We start from the raw sequence: 22,009 nt of genomic DNA, 5'->3' as shown, positions 1-22,009 counted from the left end.
TAAGAGGGACCTTATGGTTTATGATGACATTTATTTAGGATTGTCACTAAAAAGGTTTACGAAATCTGTGATGCAATAAAAAATTGTTTCCACAAAATGTGAGGTAAAGCGACTTAAGTTCAAAGCATATTTTAATATCTTGAATCTTAATTTCAAGAATAATGCCAGAATTATTGTGGCATGAAATTTGCATATTGTCACATGCTCAGTGAGCAGTTTAATGTAGGAACATTTGTTTTATTTGTTGAATAGTTTCTGAATAGAGACATGCTGTTGAGTTTTTGAAATGTATTTTTTGTGCTTTGAACACCACAAGCTGAGTGTCATCTAGTTCCATTATATGTGAGAGGAGGCAAACATCTCTATGGCTGACATCTCCAACACTCGACAACTCACACCAAAACAATCTGGATTGATGAACAGCACTACAGTTAAGAGGTAAAATTGGTATTTTTGATTTTGGTGTGAACTGTCCCTTTAACTCCTTCAGTGAGGAAAATATCTTGTTGTCAGTTTTTTTCTTATTTTTCATTCACATACTTCCAGAAGAGGGCAGCACTTCTTTACCAAATGTTATTGTAACGTGTGCCATATAGAGTCTTCTGGCATCTGAAGCCCTCCTGTGTAATTTATTGAGGAGAAGTATGCAGACAGAGGTCATCAACTTCAAAGTCAAGAAGTGTCTGCTCATTCCCTGCATGCTTCTCATCCCTTTAATCCCATTTCTCCCACTTCACTATTTCAAAAAGGAAGCTATTCAGACTAAAACACTGTGTGTCATATACACGGTGATTTATGAAAAGTGCACAATGCAATTTACAGCAGACTTCAGTCACTTCCACTTGTATTGCCTGTCGCCCTTCTTCTCTCCCTCTCACTCTCTCTCCCCTTCTCTCTAAACTCGCCTCACTTTTTTCGTTTTCCCCCCTCTCCCTCTTTGCCTCTGCTCCACCCTATAATCACGCCGGTTCATGGCTCTCATTTGGAGCGGTATATATAGCAGTAATTGTCAGGGTGCAGTACGGAGACTGGGCAGAGCATGTGTACTCTCTCACAGGGCTGTTTTGCAATAAATCTCATAGTGCAGAGGAGAGGATTGGGGTGGTGGGGGGTAAGTACGTGCGCAAGCTCATGCACACACACACACACACAAAGACACATTCACTTCAATGCACAAGCAAAACACTAAGCACATAGAGAAGTCGATAAAATTTTACAAGCACCTAAGAAAAGACATTGTACTAATTTGCAAGTGTTCTCTTTGCTTCTGTAAGTCATTATATCTCACTGACTATTCATTTACTCTCTCAATGGGCCTGACATAGAAATTGAATGTGTCTCATAATGTGTTTTTCACTCAACACAATGGGACAATTATGCAAATGCTCTCATTAGTCAGTAAAGCACCCACTTATCAGTAAATACTAACAATCCCAGGTGATGAGTTAGGGCCCACGTCTGTCTGCTGGTCTGCTTCTGATGCTTCACTTACATACTGTACACATACAAAATAATCAATTATAAGTGGAAGAAAACACTGATAAGCCTCCTCATAGGCTCAGCTCATCACCCCCTAACGTGATAAAAAGGATATCATCATGAAAGCAGCACAAAGCCAGACAGTTCTAACAATCAGGGTAGTCATGTGGCTTTCAGAGATGAAATTCCTGCTCAACAATCTGAAGTTTGATCACTTAAATCCCACGCCATGTCTGTCTGCATCATAATACATGGAACACTGCTTCCAAAAGAGATGACGGCAAAACCTGTTATGCACTCCAGTTGTTTGTATGTGTGTGTGTGAAGGGGTGGGGGGTTCCTTGTAGCTTGTATGGACAGGTCTGTCATTCAGGGAGCGCACACAGTCTGCATTGTGGAGCAGTCTGTGGTCCCCTTCGGGTCAGGGTGGGGTGGCAAAGGTGGCCTCCCGAATAAAAACACGTGCAGCAAACAGGAAGTGGGCCTGTAAGGATAAAACGAGAACTGCGTGGTCGACCGTTTATGAATGGAGTTTGGTCATACGTCCCTCTTTTTTCTCCTCAAATTGCTTTCTTTCTCCTATTCTGATTCATTTTGATCGAGTCATTCAGTTTGTTTTCGATGGTCAACACACACCCACACTGTGCTGGAGATGTAATCAAGTTCGGACGGACAAAATCACATTCTTTCAAAGTCTAGTGTCCTAGACACTAGTATCTAGTGTCTGCCAGTGTGATGAGATAATTTGAGCTCTCTCCAAGGTAGTGACATGTTTCCACAGAACAACTACCTGCAAAAAGACAAGTGGATTTATCTCTAACCTGCATTTTCTGTGGTTTAAAAGTTCAACATAATATAACGATTTTAATATTCGTTCAATACTCTGTGAAGTCCATTATACTTGCTTAAAACAGTATGTGTGCACTTGCATGTTTACAGTATGCTGAAAGTGCATGAAACAATGCTGAATGTGTGCGAGTACACTTTGTGAACCCAGGTGCTCTGCTTTCAAGTATTCCTTTCCTGTTTGCCCAGCAGCTGATTCATCCCAGCATGCGACCACTTCACAGCTCTGCTGTTTTCTTTCTGGGTGGACTTGTCAGCTGTGATCAAATCAGACTTTTGTTAAGAGTAAATTTCCTTTCCAGACATAGGTGATTACACCACCCACTTGTACCAGATTTGATATGTTTGAATTTAGTCATTAATTCCTGGACACTTTTGTGTATTTTTGTTGCTAAAATAGTTAGGCGATTTCTCGAGGGTTGTCTTTGGTCAGCCCAGTCGTTTTAGGGGAAACCTTGTAAAATAAAGTTCCAGTATTCCACCAGCCTTTAAGTGTTGAAGAGACAGAGTGCTTGAGTTATCAGTTTGGACAGATCAGACCGACAAGATAACTCGCGTATCAGAGCCATAGAAGTAGGAGAAGCAGTAGAATGAACATTGTAATGTTCGCTGTGGTCATTTGAATGGTACGTGGCAAAACGTCAGTGAGGTCATAAAGTGTGACAGCTGGCTAGTTAGCTTGTTACAGTAGCTCTGCCGTCCACTCTCTTCCTGGTGAGGTAGTGTCATAGCAGCAGGGACAATGCCGGATGGAAGTTAGATCCAGTGCTTCCGCTGGCCACCAGCCCACTGTTCGGCTAATTTTCTTTAACCAGTGTAGCACTAAAGCATGGTGGAATCAGCAAGCTAGCAAACTATGTGATGGGCGGCTGGCTATTTAGTTTGGCCGTGTTGTGATGCTACACAGAAAATGAGTCACACAAAGTTGTCTGGCTTCGAAAAGTGTGTTGATAAAGCATTAAGTTGTAAATTTAATTAATTTAGCGACTGTTTCTAAATGTTTCACTCTACTTTAATGCTAGTTTGGTCCTTACTGCAAAACCTAATTACTTTTGGTGAAAGTTGCTCAGTGGTGCATGAAGCCAAAAAGATTGTTTTCCCTACTAGAGACTTGGCTTCCTCTGGTTTAGCACTCTGCTAATTCAAAACTGTTAAAATATGTTTTCAAATATGTTTGGACCAAATGATCAAATTTTGATCGTAAAAAGTAATTTCTTGGAGGTTGTGACGTTTCAAAAATGTATCTGCTGGTGTGTGTATATGTCTTTTTCCCATTGCACTCCAAAATGTATGGAGATGTCCTTTTAGGCCCAATGGCCGCACATGGCACCCAGAAGTTGTAATTCCACCATTTGGCCAGTATAAAAATTGTCTGCAAACCTGTCGCTCTTCCTCTGGGGCTTGCTCTATCTATTTAGTCTGTTCTATATTATATTTCTATGATGAAGGAAAAATGCTATATGTAACTAACTCTTGATGGAAAGAAAACATACAGTTCGAGCCAATCAATAAATATTCTGCAGCGTCATGTATCAGCAGCAAGAAAGAGGCAGGAAACAGAGGACAGCTTAGTATGTGATGAAGTTTTATTGATTCACAGTAATGATGAATGAATGGATTGTGATTCGGTCTTTGTTTGAAATTTGCCTCTGACTCAGCCAGTGTCTATCCACAGTTATCCTAACTTTCCTCCAGGAACATGCAGGCACAGATTACTTTTTGTAAGAGTGTATGCATCACAGCTAAAAGTAACCTAAATCACATCACATGAAACATTTATTTTTTCTGTTTAGATGAGGTTAAAGTCCCTGAGAGCACAGCTTTCTATGAATATGATTGTAGATAAGCACCACGTAGCTCACACTCTCAGCTTTAAAGATAAAATAAAAGCATAACTGGCCATGGAAAACAATGTCCCAGTGCTAAGGCGATAGCATGGGTACAATACAGTAATATCATGAGAGTGGTGAATATGAACCAACTTAAGATATGGAATGGCATATAATTTTAAATAACACACAGAACAGACCATAATATGTCAACAGCAACTGTACACAAGCAAAAAACAACAGAAAAGCATATCTGCAAACACATATTTTAGACTTTCAGGTCTATCTTCTAACATTTGCATATCAGTTTTAGTAATAGGGCTGGTTATGTTTGACCAGGTGTGCATTATTATAAAGAATATTCTACAAAGCTACGGCCTTCTTCATGGAGTGAAAATCACAAAGGCCCAGCAGTGAGGAGGAAGACAATGTGCTAAAGAAATTAAGTCTACAAGTGTCTTTATGAGGGACTTGTCTTTTCCACAATGTGTCCTGGAAGCTGGCCATTAGAAAACCATGTTAACAGGTTTAACCACTAAGACATTAAGCCAAACACATCAAACACATTAATGGAGTAAAACAACATGATTAACACAAGTTCCATGTTGTAAAGAAAATGGAGTTGCATCATTGTTTGGTTTGCAGCTAAAACGTTAGCAAAGAAAGTGTAGAGATATATTTCAGAAGGCACAGCTTTAGTAAAAAGGGCCACTGTTTACAGTGTTCAAGCGTAAATTGAGGAGTTTATTTTTTCTCCCAGACAAACATGTTGTTCTCGTTGGGGAGCTGAAAATGCCAGCTTGTGGTCTCTGTATGGCTGCCTACAAAAAGGCAGCTCTGGTAGTAAAAACTGTATGTCTGCATAAGTCTTTCTCCAAACTTCATCCCCTTTGCTCTTTCTGTCTTACTTTCTCGAACTTTCTTTCAATCACCATCACCCTCACTAAATCTCTCAGAATCTTGTAGATTTGTGTAACGAAATTCAGATTCTCATTCCTTCCGTGATTCCATAAGTTACAATTCCATAGTGTTTCTTTATAAAGCACATGCTATAGCCCTAACCTTAACCGTAACCTTATGTCTAACCCAAACAGACCTAATTAAAAGGTTTTTTATATGCTCTCGAAACCGAGCCTGCCTGCCTGCCACAATACTGTGGTTTTGTCAGACCGGGCTTCCCTCCCATCAGAGGCTGGAGGAGAAAATCTGTACAGTTACAGTTGTTTTAATAACTAAAATAAAATAAATCAACAATTACGCATATGCATCATGGGAACGTTCTAATACTTCTTCCTGTATGAAATCATTTTTCCTCCCTTGTTAATTACGTCAGAAAAACAAAAAATATTCAGTATTTTTTTTTACTATATTCAGTTAATTAAGCGCAAGCTGACAAACTCTTAACTGAGCATGCTGTGTATGTGTGAAATTCATGAATAAATAAAGTCAAAGCATAAATAGTACATTGTATATGAAAAGTAAACATAAACCTTATATTTCACTTTCTGACATGTAAAAACACAATTGTTGTTTTTTTTTAGAAACACCCTTAAAAGTAAATTTGGTGGCTAATTAAAAAAGGTATGGGGGCAAAACTTGAATACTGATGTTTAAAAGATAAAGTGCTTTGTTCCATAAAAAAAATCTTTTGACCTATTCTAAATGAAAAGCAAAACGCTGTACTATACTTTTAGAAAACAAGGATTTTGTTAAAACCAAAGCAATGATAAAATACCAAATCAACTTTGAGAGAAAACTACCCAAAATGCATTTTACAACACTGTTCACCTGAAACGTACTGAGGTTAATATGACGACATACAGTATTGTTAACAAGCACCAATATTGAACTAATGTAAAAAAAGAGTTACAAAATTCAATAATAAAAGAATATGGTTAAAATAATGCCAACAGCAAATTATAGTACTTTTGCTACATGTGCATTAAATCAGCCTTTTGCAACAGAAATGACACAAACACACAATATTATTATTTTTTCCTTTGATTTTCAAATCTTCTAGATTGGGAATGACATTTCCCAACAGCACTGGCTTCCCTGTTGTCTGAGTGACAGATTAGTTGTAGCGACATTAAGGTCTTTCATGCGTATATGTTTTGAATAACTAACTTAAGTTACTAGTCGTCCACATTCACAAACATCTGTATAGATTGAATATCCAATATATTCTTATTTAAATAGAGTATAAAAAACATGTAGAGCCATCCGGCACCTGTTCCACTTTTGTTGTCATTGGAGGGACGATGGTCGCTGCTGTGATAGGATGCGCTTATGAATATTTCTTCCACATCTGCCAAGGAGATGAACAGGCACCATTTTGTGTATTGTCTTTTATTGGGGGTCCTAAGGTCTGAAGGACCTGGGTCCATGGACCTCAGCCCACCCTGAGTAGTCTCTGGGCCCCACTGGAAGGCCTTTGCTTTGGGCCGTGGGATGGGCTACACAAAGTTGTTGGTGATTTGCCTCTGGTGCTCAAACAGGTCCTCGATCTCTGCACTGTACGCATCACCTATAAGGAAAACAACACAACAATCAGTGACAGAGGATTGATGGTTTTCTCCCTCCACTCTCCCAAAAAGTTTTGCTTTAATCTTTCAATACCAAATAAATTAGTACAAGTTGCATACAATGGGCATGCATTTTGATGTCTCTTTTCAGTGGCGTCAGTAGGCCCGGGCATCTGAGGCAAGAGCCCTGAATGTTTAATGCATATCCCCAGACTTTGTAGCCTTTTTGGACTGACTACTTGCGCCTACATGTGCACAGCAAAGGAGGAAATTAAGAGACACTGTGCTGCCACCACTACAGCCGCTAATTGAGATTACTCTTACCACCTAACCAAGATTCAGACGGCCAAAAGCCGAACTTAAAGCTTCGAAAGCGCAGTCCACAAACCAATGGGTGACATCCCAGTGACTACATCCTCTATTATTATAAGGTCTATATCAGTGAACTATGAGTTAGCAGTGTGCTAAGCAAAGACTTTGTTGTAAAAATAACTGTGTACGTGTGGAGTGTGCCGAAGACAAAGTGAAAAAAGAGAAAAAGGCCTTTCTGTCCTCACCTGCATGACATCCATACATGTACGCTCTGTGGCCATCATATTTGCAACGACATCTCATGACATTGTTCATGAAGTCGGACTCAGCCATGTCCATTGATGGGTTGACTTCCACCTGCAACACAATCACACACATCCTCTGTTAACAACAGTTCAATATCACAATGTTTTGTGACCTTATAACTTGCGGCTGCATACTTCATCATTGCAAAAACATTTATTGGGAAACTGGGAGAATTTATCACTTTGTTGTTCTCACTTTCATCTAATACTGTATCTCCAGCTGGCCAGGCAGTTGGTCAAACAGGGAATAAGTCTCCTCCCACTACACACTGAGAAAGCCATTTGAAATAAAGAGCAGTTGGATGTAAAATTGTTAGAGGGCCTGTTTTTTAACAACACTCGTGGCTGGTATTGTTTTTATAGTCAATCCCGTTCTCATCTATAAAAAGCTGGATGACTTTTCCATACAGTATGTGGAGAGATAAATATACTATACGCTACTTTCTCATGGACCTAATGTTGAATGATGTTCACTTGTTAGCCTACAGCTAAACATATGGACTGAATAACATGTGGCGGTAAAACGCTTGCTTTTTATAATGTGTTGTGCAAAGCATGAAACACACTGGTAGATCTTTAAGGAAAGCTCATCGTAAAATAGTTTATAACTTGTTAGAAAACATGTAAAATAGACACTTCTTCCCACAAAAAACATGATGAGTCACTGCATGAAAGGTTATGCAACTTTACAGCTTCAGTTCATGGAATGTGGTTGCTCCTCACAACAACATAGGTATGCAATAATAAGGACTGAATTAGCCTAAAATTGAAGTTTGTTGCAATAGCGTAGTTATGCATAAGCATGTTTGTATGTCTGGAATCGGTCTTACTCTGAGTGCTGCCATACACTGTACTAATAGTCTGTCATTTGCAGAGCAGCTCCATAACTGCTGATACAACCTTTCTCTTAATCTGGTCTGGTGATAATCCTGAGAAGCCATTTACTCTAATAGCTGCTCTGTAAACTGCTACACCCACTTTAAGTACATGTTACAAACAGCTACAGGGGGAACGGACGCAAACTACACTAAAAAAGGCAGAAAACTTTAAAAAACATAGTGAATGCACAAAACTGTCTCTTAATTTTTCAGGGTAAATTACAGTGTTGGACCTGAGTGTACGAGGCTTTTGAAGGGGCCGGTTCACTGGCAGAATGTGTTGCTCAGTGAGAAAGTGGCAATAAAAATAAAAACAGGGCAGGAGGAATTCCTTGGTGGCAAATTAGCCGTTCCTAATGGAAGGGGGGACTAGCTGCTGTTTGACTAAAAGGAGGCAATAGTTAATTTGGGTAATTGGTGTGTTTCATTAGCGGTGGGTGGTTCAAGGGTAGGCCTGCTGAATCTTTGTGTAAAGCCCAGCATCAGAAAAGTCAGGCATCATCTGCACTTTACTAGATAAATGAAAGAGCACAGTATAGAAGGAGAGCTGCTATAAAAGAGATTTGCTTTCACTTCTGCAGCCTTGGTGGGTAACTTACTCCCTACTTGGTATACTATGAGCTTTCTCTTTTTCTCTCTTCTTCTCATTTGTTTTTTCCTCCTCAAATGACCCCGACCTTTTCACCTTCAGTAGTTCTTTCAATTTAATTCTCCCATTTATCTTAACTCCATTTCTGTCCTCTATCATTCATTCCTTCTTTTCCGCCTCCACATTGTGCTGCAGCAATGCTCGACTTTATAATTATATCCCGCTCAACATGCTTAAAATACATCCAGTCAGCACATGCGTTTATATATAAATGTATGTCACGTCCATTGCGAGTAAATTAAATAAATCCATCATCAATAGGGAACAGGGGAGTGTAATTACTAAGATTGAGAGTGACCTCTCAGACAAACTGGGTGACAGCAGTAATTATCAAACAGTGAGTTACACTGTAACCAATCTGCCACAGCTGCGAGGTAATTGGCAGCGTGAGATCTGAGGACTGCTGCGTACATGGTGGGATCAGTAGTCTGAACTGGAAATGGACGATAATGGGAGTAGGAGGCCTTGATGTGTTTTAGTCTAGTAGCCACAATGACTCGACTGATTGACCCGGGTCAAAGTAATGACAGACAGAGGAATGGTTGAGGTGATGACTGTGATGAGGGAGGTCGAGAGGGTTTACTGAAATAGACAGAAACCCTAACCAGTCATGAGGAAGTACACCTTAAGATCCTGTGAACCTCTTTCTCATTAACTAAATTTCTGGCCTCAAAGCTGGAAAATGCAACAAAACCCCCTGCCATTTTTTAAAAGGAATCGTCATTCATTCCAATCATCCTGATTGTTAATATAATGCAGATGCCATTATATAGCTGCAATTTTATGAGGATTACCATCCCATTTTCTTTGCAAACTTGTGAGCCTTTAAAGTATTTCGAGATGATATACTGTGATTTGAGTCTCTAGCTACATTACATGAACTTGAATTAGCCGCAGCCATTAGCCTTTGGTTAGCCTGGTTAGCAGAAGGCCAAACTATTAGCAACAATTTCTCTTCACTGCCAAAATGCTTCACAAATATTGATACGTGTTTCATTGCATTGATTGTTAGACTCTCCTAAGACTCTCTTCTTGATAAATCCGCCTTCCTTTTTTTGGGTTGCTCTACATTGTCAGCAGTTGTTGCCCGTGCTGCTATAGCAATTTTTCCGCAGGATTTTCTACCATTTATTCTTGGCTTTCACCATCTGAAGGGACATGCATACGCATCTGTATCTAAAACTAAAGCCAATAGGAATACCCTCTCCCTGAAATGACCTGTGATTGGCCAAAGATTTTCCTGAAGCCTGAAAACAGAGCCAAGAGAAGGTGCAGAAGTACAGTCAATTAATATGGACTTTTTACCCAATCATGCCAAACTGCCGACCCCAGTGTTTCAAAAAAGATGTGCAGATCTGATACTTCTACTCATCTCATACTAATAATGTAAATTCTTAACTAAATGTTGAGAAACATGCCATAAAGACAGATGTGTCACAAGTAGCACAGATAAGCTATGTAAAGGGGTACCCTGTGCAAAAAAAGTTACACCATGAGCTCCTGACCAAGCATTTTGTGTGTGACGAATAGGAAGTGAAAATGTGTTACCTGCAACTAAACTGCTAAGAAGTTGTAGTGCTAAGCTAAGCTAAGCTAACTTGGTTCTGGGAGTAGCATCATATTTACTATATAGACTAAAGAGTGGCATCAATCTGCTTATCTAACTCATATTTCTCAAAATGTCAAACTAGTCCTTTTATCACTTATCACAAAGTCAGTCATGTTTGATTTTTGTAACATGACAAAATTGTGTTGAAATGTACCCAAACTTCAAAAGGGATGGGGAGTAAAAACTATAAAATGACTTCTGACCTGGAAGATGTAGTCTCCAGGCCGTACATCTGTCACGTCGATCCACTGGCAGTCGATGTCATGCCGATATGTATCCCAGCAGCCCACAGAGATACCCTGATCGCCCATGTTATAGCAGGAGAATCGCTTCTGGAGTCCTAACACACATACACACGAACCAACAGCATTATCAATCACAACATCAAAGCTCATTTAATGCTCGGCACTCCCTGATATTTTTAAGAGCCTTTAGCTTCCCGAATTGCGTCAGACTACATATGAACTCCGCTTTTTCATATGAGCCATTTCATTCATGATATAACAAGTAAATGGAGAGTGAAGGAACAACAACAGCAGTGATCTAACACATTAACCACAAAGTAAAAATCTAAATAGCTGTAGCTGGAAATATGGATATTAATTTCCTGTCACTAATGGGGGAACAGTATTTCACTGGGGCTCATGAATAGTGGTGAACATTACCGTCAGGGCAATACGTGTCCTCCAGACAGAAACTGGCCTTGTGTCCCTCTGCAATCCTCGTGCCATTCAGAGTCAGCAGGTCGTAATGTGTGAACACCTCGATACTGTGGTAGTGCCTGGGACGACAGAGGGGAAAGTCCAGGTGAGAGTGTGTGTGTGTACGTCTATGAGTGTGTGCATTTAAACTAACTGAACACTGGCTCCCTATGGCTTGTAGCCTAATGACCTCACTGCTTGAACATGAGCGAGGGTGTCACCGTAACACCTCTCACAGAAGCTTGTTTTAGTGCCAGCTTGGTTGAGCTGTTTACTCATTCTGAGTGAATGGAGGGCTTTGAAACACACATCCATAGCTCTGATTTGTTGTTGTAACAAACTAAAACGGACCTGACCATACGTGGGCTACCCTGTCCTTTGTATTACACCCGACCTGTGGTAACTGGATTGGTTCAGCCATCATTTCCACAGACACGTGCTGCAGGGCGGCTAATGAATCTGGAGAGATGACAACACTGTTTCAGGCCACCCATAACTAACTGGGAGATATGTCACACAGCCAATACTGTGAGCTTCAAATGGCTCCTTCTTCTCTCATGACGACAGGCCTGAAAGTGCTCTCGTCATCTGACAAGAATCTAACTTACTGAGGGGAGCAAAGTGAGAGGTAGAGTGGAATTTGTTAAAAGTAGACCCAAGGACAATATTTCGCCTATTTACAACTAACGGACAAAATGCAGCTGAGGCCCGGGGACGGACAAAGGCTCTTTGTGTGTAATACCTGTGTTGCACGCTCCCTGTAGCCCCCCTCATCAAACCATACGTGCACTGGCACAGAGATCACACTTCAGCATGTTTTCTTTCCTGGTAGCAATTGCATGCAATTAAATTAAATATAACTGAAATTACTCAACATGGAGGGAAATATGTATTTAAGGCACGTAAAAGCAATTTGGTACGAGGAACAGGTGTTTGTCAGAATATTTCTGACAGCCTCTAAAAACCACACAAACCTCACCTGTATCCAGGACACTCTGAAACCACAGTTTTCCCAAAAAAACACTTAGAAATACCACAAGGTGAACTACTACATCCCACATATAGTAAGTATTTAAACAGCTCTTTCCATTGCAACGACCAAAGAACATGTAACACCTCGATGAACTCCAGAGATGTGCTCTACCTGTGACACTGGTGCCAGGTCCAGCTCTCTCTTGTTGCTTTGGGTCTGAAATCGGACCGACCCAGGTTCATGATGCGGGAGGAGAAGCGCAGCAGGCGTCGGTGGCCGTAAGGCCAGTTCATCCTGGCAGCAGAGGAAGACAGACAGTTCTCCTCATTGGCACAGGTCAGCAGGTGGAGGGGTCGGTCTTCCAAGTAGGCTGTCTCCTGGACCAGCTGGGCATCCAGTACGAGGTCAGGTGCCGCTGAAGTAGATCAGATATAAGACGTTATGTAAAGCCCATCAATCAAACATTTTTCAACAAGCACAGAAAAACACTGATGTTTGTTTGGTGTTGGTTAGTCATGTCTGTCAGTCCTTATTTGTCAGGTGTTTGATGAAGTTTGGTCAGTTTGCCATGCTTTCAAAATGATCCCTAACAGTATGTGCATCCATAACAACGTGCCTTGCAGTGCCTAGTATCAGCAGTAAACTCACTGGACCAGCTTTGTCCTTGTTGTGTTGAGTGAGGTGATTAAGGTAAAATGGTTAGGTTTTGGAGTTTGGAAAGAGAGACTTTTGGTAAAGCTGCAGGAATCAAAAACCATCTGTATGTATGTCATCTCAGCGATTTTGAACTACTGGATAAAAGATACAACTTGGGGCTACTGGTGAGTGGTCCCGCTTAATGTTAGTTTTGAACTGTGATGTACAAGATTGTTGCAACCTCAATAAGTTAATGACAAAAATGCTAACATTATGAGTTAACCAAGGAATAAATATGTTATGATCAAAGTTGAATGTGTTATTTGATTGTATCATATTCCGTGCAGGAAAAGAAATGTCAGTTATCAATTGCATTGTGTCATGTACAAGTTAACGTTACTAAAATAATATGGCAGTTGGGAGGAGAAGATGGCTTGACTTACTGTCTGAACAGCTGACCCCAGCTGCCTTAGTTCCACCTCCTCGAGGACAATGGACATGGTTGTTGCGGCGACACTGTTGAATTGAAAGCTCTGTGCCCACACAGTGAGTTCCACTAAGAATCACATCAGCTGCACTTGAGTCACCGGGCCAGTACCAGGTCTCCTGTCAAAGGAAGGGCGTAGCGATGGTGTCACAGGAGGTAGATATTTTGTCAGGTTTTCAATCAGTGAGCAGTATCATAGCTCATTGTCCACCAGGGGCTGTGACTATGGATTGGCCTCTATGTTTACTTGTTTTTTTAACATTTGTTCTTTCATCAATACGTCAGACACTGCTGATGGGAATTTGACAAATCATGGAGGAATGATGCCTCTGAAAACTCAAGTCTGACATTTTAAAAATGATACTGATTGTTTTAGAGATGGGAGTGTTACATTGTTCGTCCATTCAGGACATTATGCCCATCCTTTCAGATGCTGATAATCAGACTTTGACAAAAGTTTTTCAAAATGACCCAGATTAAGGGGTGGCACTACAATCAGGGATCAAAATGACATGCTTGCTGCCACCCTGTCAGTTATGGATGTAGTGTTAGTCAGGGAGGTTGTTACCTGATGAGCACTGGCAGCGAAGCCCAGGCCGAGCTGTCTGCATAACACCATGGCCTCATTGATGCTCCAGTTCTCACTACAGACGGAGCCCCAACGCTTACGACCCCCAACCTCCATCAACACCTCCACACGACCTTCTGATGGGACTCTACCACCAACAAGTCGCACCTGAAAAACCATTGGATTAAAGGAATTGGTTGGGTAATTCTCTATCAGTGAAAGCTGACAAGACTTCTGATGGAGTTGATTTCATACCGTTTTTTCTATACCAGTCTTGGGGACATTACAGCGTACTGAGGCATCCTGGCTGTGTTTAAATGTCCACGGTTGGACTTCCTGGAAGTAGCAGTCCAGGATGGAGCGCTCTGACCCCATACACTGGACACTGTTCATATGGATAGGTCCTGTGCCTGAAAAGAGAGGAGGAGATGGATTTAAAGACGATGATGACAAAAATGTTAAAGATAATGCCCTGTGGTTAATGTATTTTGTTTAACCCAAACCATGATCTTTTCTTAAACTTTACATCTGCAAATCGGTCAACCTTCCCCCAGAGACTAAATTGTTAGATGGATTGCTGATGGGTTGTAAGATTGATAGACACAAAGGCATTAAAAGATGTCTAGCAAAGAAGCACACACACATGCAAGGCTCTTTGCTTCTTTCACATGAATGTATTTTCACTATTTCAGCATCAAACCAACAATGAAAAATTCCAATCTGTCATGACAAAATGCTCCGGCAAACCAAGCAGCAGTGGCACCAACATCTAGGGATCTGTCACACCTCATTACCACCATTCTGTTGCTTTAGGCACAACAACAATAACATTGTGTGCAGTCCACCCCCCTGGGTGAGCAAACAAGGCAAAATCAGTGGTAACAAAATCAAACTTTCACAAGAATACTTTTGTCGTTTCAAACCAGATAATCTCTAAACAACATGGAAGATGGAGGTCGAAAAAAACAATCATCAGATTAGGTTTTTGTGAAAGCAAACAACTGCTGCCATAATGATGGCAGTATATGAAAACACAGAACAAACTATGGCTGCAGTGTTTTCTTAAAACAAAAGGCACAAACTGCAAAACTGCAAATGAGGCAGCATTGAAATAAACAAAACCAAACCCACAAAAACCGGGGGAAAGAGAGAAAAGCCAAGAAAGAAGGGCGAGAAGGAAGATGACTGAAATGGTAGGGACCAAATTTCAGCCTAACCCAATCTGTCTCTGTGTTGGTTTTAGTAGATTGTAGGCCTGCTTCCATACTGGTCACCATGCGTGGGTTCATACGTATGAAAAAGACACATTTTAAACCACTTCCACCTCTATCTGCATCGTAAAGGCCAAAAACTGGATCCAAACTCCCACTGTTTAAGTTATCAAGAAAAACAGGCGAGGGATCCTCAAAATGAACTGTGACATGCTGTATTTAACCCTTAGTTTGGGAAATCAGCAAAAACCCGAAAAAAAATTCCAAGAAACCAGCCACACACACTTTACATGCAAACATACACATACAGGCTGTCACGGTGTTTTACTCTCTTATGTACTCTATATGTACAAAATTACACAGTGAAATAACAATGTTGGTCAAGAAAATAAATAGAAACATTGTCCCTGTAATTTAGCTCACTGATGGTGACGATAAATGTAATGATGATGGGAGTTAGAGAGCTGGCAGCTTGAGTCTTAATTTGTTCTTCACTTTCATTTTCCCTGAAATCAATTTCACAAATGATCAAACCAGCTTCAAAATAAAATGTCAAAGTTTGACATCAAATACAGCTATAAGAGCAACATTTAGGCATAATATAAATGTGGTAGCTTAAATTTAGTATTTACAAGAGACAAGTTGAGCTTGATTACCATGTAATTTAAATTGGCAGATGCCACAGATCATTTGGACAGATTAGAAAATTGACTTTCAGGGATGGAAACAGGGTAGCATTCTTGTTGAGAATAGCATAAATAGTTGGTTAGTGGTTACAAGGGAAACCCTGTTCTTTTCCTCTCTGAAATTATACTCTGTTTTAGGCACATTAATGTAGTGTGTGTAGTTTTTCTTTCCACTGAACGTCTCCTTCTGTGCCTCTAACAAAAATGTTCTGTCATCAGTAAGATCTGTTTCTTAGTGCCAAGTGCCAAAATCATGTAAGTTTGTAAATAGATTTGCCCACAGGCAGGCTTTTAGATGGTAGAAACCAACCAGCATCAAAATAATGTTTACTTTTCTTTTGTCAACAGGATTTCAAAGCAGGGTAACAAGTGGTAAAGATAAAACTCTACTTCTCCAAGAGGTGGATTCTGTGTGGATTGTGTGTGTGCTAGTATACCACCTGTATGCTGCAGGTAAGTGCCTAAGTGCAAGTGTTTCAACAAATCTGATAAGTGAGACCACATTCAAAGCCAGAATCTCTGACTGAGATTGTCGACCATAAGCTTTATCACATTATCTCATTTGGTCATCATAAATAATCCTGTGAGGTCTAGTTGCTACAGTCTGCTGACTTCTTAAAGACAGAAAGTGTATTTGAGTTTAATGACGTGCTATGTGAAAAATGCATTATCATCACTTTCATAATGTATGCTTTTTGAGATGATTTTAAAGAAAAATTAACTGGATGCACAACTTAAAACCTTTCATACAAAATTATTTTTTTAAACAATTCAGTCTTTCAGGAAATCTTTCTCAATGAGGGTTTGTTCTATCAAAGAGTCTAATTTAGGCCTTTTTCATCAACATATAGCAAAGTGTTTATGTGACCATCAAGCACATGGAAAATTATATGTCACAGTAAAATGTCTAGAAGGCTGCATGTTATAGAAAGGAAGCTGTGAGAGTCTTTGAAGTCCAATAATCCTGCAATGGCAGTGTATATGTAAGTGCGAGACACAGACGAAAAGTGAGAGTACTGAGCTGTGTGTGTGTGTGTGTGTGTGTGTGTGTGTGTGTGTGTGTGTGTGTGTGCGTGCGTGCGTGCGTGTGTGTGCGTGTGTGTGCGCACATGTGTGTGGGTGCCTGAGAGGAAAGAGGATGTACGTACAGTATATGTACGTAAGTGTGTTTTATGGGGCCTATTTCAATCGCGCGACGAAGTGGTAGGTCTTGGGTTTGACTGTGTGGGCGTCTTCAAAGCACACCTGCTATTATAGTTTATGTATGTCCAGCAGTGCAAATTTTAAACGGGTTGCGCGAGGGGGAGTACAGATCAGAGGGTGTGGTGATTATGAAATATAATTTCAGCCAGTCATATCACTCATCTCCTCACTCTGAAGAAGCTGAGCCAGTCACAGTGATGCATGAGAACAATAGCTCAACACATGGAAAAATGCTTCTCCAGGAAATCATATTGTTGTCTGAAAGTTGCAAAGTGGCATTACATTGAGCACCACAAACCTGCAGCCACAGACAGATTGTTTTTTTTTTGGCTATTTCAGCTATAATTCAACTGTATTTCACATTGTAAAATCTATATAAAGTTTGAAAGGAGGCTGTGATGAGCTTCAGTAATTATACTGAGTTAAAGCTGACCAGTCTGATGTGTGATGAGGTGTGTATGGTTATTCTGTAGCAGCCTGCTGCTGCATATAATTTTATCAAAGTAAACACAGTGGATGCTGTTTGTAATGGGACTGTGTTCTGGCGCAGTACCTTCAAAGAATGTTGCAGATTCATCAACATGTCTGTCGTGGTGCCCTTAGATGACTGCAGGGATTTAATTAACTAAAAGGAAAAAGAAGCTTTATATACGGTATGAAGCACCAGTGGACAACAAACAGATACTAGATATATGCTGATGTTCCTGCTTTATCAACATTAAATTATATTTTTGATGCAGATTTAAATGCATCTACTGTTTGTTAAATTAATATTGTTTATTTGGATTTTTAACCACAGTTGAGTGAGTTTGCGCCAGAAACTAACATCTTTCTGAAATGTTTATTCCCTGCAACACATTTTCCACCAAAACACCAATATCTTGCTTTGTACTCCTTTTCGTGCCTCTCCTCCCCCCCGCGCACCGCAGGCTCTGCACTGGGCAACAGAATACCACACAGATTGACAGAGCCAATTTCAAGTTCAAGAAAATACCAAACAGTCAGAGCGCTGCCTGCTCCTGAGGGTAATGTGAGTGAATCACCATCTCAGGAAACATGCTAAAGTAATACCTGCATTTCCAGAAGCGAGACAGGAGTAATATGATGTAAAAGTAGAGAGTAAACCTGCCAATTGTCAAAGCAGAGCTACATCTTAGTGTTATAATTTTGAGACTGATTTTTATTACATACTCACAACTACACAAGAAACACATGCTCACACTGGACATAAGCACATGTAACTTCATGGTTAGATCAGAGAAAACCTATTTTAGGTAGAAAATTGAGAGCTTTTTGGCCCTTCCTGACAATTAAACACCTCTGCATCAGACTGCTGAAACCACAATGAACCTAAATTCTGGCCTTACATCTAAAGGTGGTGATTGAAACCAGACGACAAGGTTTGTGAAGCCTGGTGCAAAATAAGTATCCTCCGAGGAGCAAACTAAACCAGATTTAAGTTCTGTTAGCCTCAACAAAAAGAAAGGTAGCATAAATGACATCATCGACAGAATACTCAATTTAAGAGGATAAAAGGTAAAAGGGGCTAACCCAACACTTGCAAAAACACCCAATGTATGATCAAGTGAAGAGCTAAACCCGCAGACTGTCATCCCACATTTCATCTCGATCAGCACGATTATAGACTACACCCTAGCCTGAGGCATGGGGAAGTTGTTCTCACATCTCGTAAGGGTGGGGACACCACTGGCGCAGCTGGATAGTGACTGAATCTGGGCATCACTAAATCCGTAAAATTGTAATCGAAGGAAAAAGACCACAGTACTCAGTGAGTGAATGAAAAGCTTTCTTGAAGCTCCCAAGATTATGTCTGTGGCCTTAGTTAGCAAATGCCAACGTAAACCACCATGGCTTATAGTATTTCATTTTGTGTGTGTGTGACTGTGTGCACATGTGCATGGTGTTTGGGCAGCTGGTAGCCCTGGCACAGGACTCATTTAATCACAGCTGGAGATACTGCAATCAACACATTCGCAGCTTCACACGGTAACATACACACGCAGACAGACAAACACACATGCCCATGCATTATCTGATCAGTCAGGGCAGACGGGTGCGGCGTCTAAGATAAGCAAAAAGCTGAAAAAGTCTCCCTGTCTTCTCTGGAATACCATGACGCATGATAAACATTCAAACACCCAAATTGCAGACTCAAAACAACTCGATTAAATGTGGAATTTTTCCAGAATTTACAGTCTGAGTTAAGTGAAAGCCTTTGCTCTGGCCCTTACCTTGACCCATAAAGGCTCCATGCAAGGCATCCTTGGCAGAACCAAAGCCCAGTTCTCTGCACACCACACTGGCTGCAGTTCTTTCCCATAAGTGGTCCACGATGGTTCCCCATTTTCCTTCTCGGAGAACCTCCACACGACCCTCTCCCAGCCTGGGGCCAGCCTTCAGACGCACGGGCTGTACAGGGCAGAAGAAGGAATACAGCTCAGCGTATAGTTCATAATCACACTGTATGAATGTGCCAGTGTAGGCGTAACTTAATCTTACCACAACTGGATAGGGGGCCTGGGGTCTTCCTGAAGAGATGCGAGCAAACTGAGGTCCTGGCACACATTTGACCACTGCATGTCTCCCGTTCTTACAAGGAGTGGGACTACGGGGGATTGACAGCTGAGCAAGGCACTCCGACAGGCTGTTCTCAGTGCCCAGACAGTGAACTTTTTCTACCCAGAATCCCTTCTTCTTTGACATGAAGCTTAATCTAGAAAGAAGACAATGTTTTGGTAACATATTCTTAAAACATTAAAGATTTAAGACATTATTAGCGACAATCAAAGTTCAAGTTTAGGAAGAACTGCAGTTGAGTTCACCGAACCCTGCTCTTTTTTCTAACCATAACCAAGTACTTCTGCTTAACAATGTTAATCACATGCTTAAAACAGTGATTGTGAAACTGTTCACGATGTAAAATGGTACAGTCCCATTCCCTAAGCTATCATACGAACCATTCATGACAAGTTAAAGGGTTTAACAATTAAGAAGCTACTTAATACTAACACACTTAATCAGCACTGGGTTTGGTGTAATCAGATTTGATTGACTATACTGGCTACATACTGTAGGAAAATAATCCTACAACTTTCCTCACAACTTAATTTGAATTTTGCCAAACTCTGATTGGTGCACAGAATGTTGTGTTCATTTATCCCTCCTAGTAAGAAGTTGAGTGAGGAAAAAGGTTTTCAGCGGAATGCTTGTCTTTTTATTACCTTGTTGAAGGATCTGAAACCTTGGTGTCCCATATTTTCCTGCAACAGAACCAAAGAACTGATGTTAGTTATATCCGGTCTGTATATTTGCTGAGGTTACCAACATACACACACACACATCACCCTGTGAGGTGACCTGGGTCAAAGATTTCTTATCCAAATAGGTAGTGACTGTGGAATATACTGTAACTTCTGCTGTTTGTTTTATATGTAGCCTGGCCACACAGGAGGGATTTCTGCCACAGTGAGTAGCAGCACAAACCAAGTACTGGGGTACTTGGTGATGACTTAAAATAGTTACAGCTCAGACACGACCTTATCAAAAGCATGAATCATACAACGCCATATGTCTGTACATAAAACCAGAATGAGCAATGCCGGCGGCTTTGTGGTGACTGTAAATTTGGATATACTGATGCAGAGTTCAAGGAAGAATGCAAAGTTCTTGCTCTCTTTCTGCAACTTAACTTCCCGTCTCTTTCTTGCTTTATAGGTCCAGTAGCATATATCGGTCTGGAATGTGGGCTGCTTGCTGTTTACTGTGTTTATGTTTGGTGTAAGTGGCCAGTGTATCATATGTTCCTAAGCTTTAAGGCAACAGTACTTCCTGTCACCAACATGTGGATAAGTGTTCAACAGGAATGTTCCGCTGGGAAAGTTTAATTTAAATTACCCAACTTTAAATTAAATAACATTTACTTGCCATTTAAACTAACATAGCCTTCTTTGAATATAAGACTTTAGCATTCCTTGTTGCACTATAGCAGAGATTTGTACATAACTACAGGATGTAAGAACTATAAAAGGATGAAAAAAAACACATGATATTTTTGAACTGTCGTTACCTCCAAAGCCACATGCAGTCCAAAAAAGTCATGACATTCAACATCAGTGATGTACAACATTTCTGGGAAAACAGGGTTTGACCAAGCACGATATACAAACAAAGACTCTGGCAGTACGCTGCGCTGCACGTCCGAGAAATACCGAACTGAATAGAGTTTATGCACCAAGTAGGCTGGCTGACTCGGGAGAGCGGTGGAGAGGAAAGCCTTCTGTTCTCTTGGCAGACACGCAGAGCAGACATGCCATACAGACCATGCCAGGACATCCTCAAACCACTGCAAAGTGCATGTACCATTACAGAAATTCACATCAATTACAATGAAACATGCTACAGCCTGTCTCATATTTTGAAGAGCCCATTATCAGCAAACATTGGTACAACACAGATATTCTGCTGATGATATGGTCAGAAAAAATACAAGGTCATGATGCATTAGGTAATTTTAGAGACTAACACTGTTATATACATTGTAGGGCAGTACGAGGGTCACGTTACTGTACATGCAGCTGAATGCGGAATACATGGAATGTAGACTGATATAAGTCAGTCACAGTATGGTGGACGAAAATTATATGCCGGATCTCGAAGACCGAGAGCACTCCTACTGATGCACAATTTTCATTTTTCTGTGTCAGTACCCAAGAAGAGGATTTTGTCTGTCTGTTTTAAATGATACGTTTCTTTAAATGAAAAGAAACGTGTCATTGTGTTTTCTGGGGTGGTTTCAGCTGTACCAACCTCAAACTGAACTGTGACTACAAAACCAAGGTACGAGCCAAACCTTGACTTCTGTGTAGGCCTACTGTTTGAACCCTAATCACACTGTAAAGGCTGTTGTTTAGGCAGCTGATCTCAGAGGGTCACTATGGCAGCCCCAGATAAGTATGAGCAATTTCTGTGTCTTGCAAGTGATCAGAGGACAACCCCTGCCATATTGTCCACCCACTGTCCAGAATATGTAGTCTATACTACAGTATTCACTGGGCTCTAGGTTTCCATTAAATACCTTGTTCAGCGAAGCGC

General features: G+C 40.7%; 1 protein-coding gene across 1 annotated transcript; it reads right to left on the bottom strand.

Annotated features, from left to right (window-relative positions):
* Nucleotides 1-3,928: 3,928 nt before the first annotated feature.
* loxl4 (lysyl oxidase-like 4) lies at nt 3,929-20,219 on the bottom strand. The gene is given in 10 exon segments (XM_059359028.1): nt 3,929-6,681; nt 7,237-7,348; nt 10,636-10,772; nt 11,098-11,213; nt 12,278-12,521; nt 13,186-13,348; nt 13,798-14,207; nt 19,150-19,327; nt 19,418-19,631; nt 20,140-20,219. Coding segments are annotated over 9 exon segments (1,635 nt in total). The 5' UTR covers nt 19,622-19,631; nt 20,140-20,219; the 3' UTR covers nt 3,929-6,610.
* Between the last annotated feature and the right edge of the window lie 1,790 nt (nt 20,220-22,009).

Source organism: Centropristis striata, chromosome 20, assembly GCF_030273125.1.
Source record: "Centropristis striata isolate RG_2023a ecotype Rhode Island chromosome 20, C.striata_1.0, whole genome shotgun sequence".
Lineage (NCBI taxonomy): Eukaryota > Metazoa > Chordata > Actinopteri > Perciformes > Serranidae > Centropristis > Centropristis striata.
The sequence above is the reverse complement of the archived record's forward strand: the minus strand, read 5'-3'. Positions and strand labels throughout refer to the sequence as shown.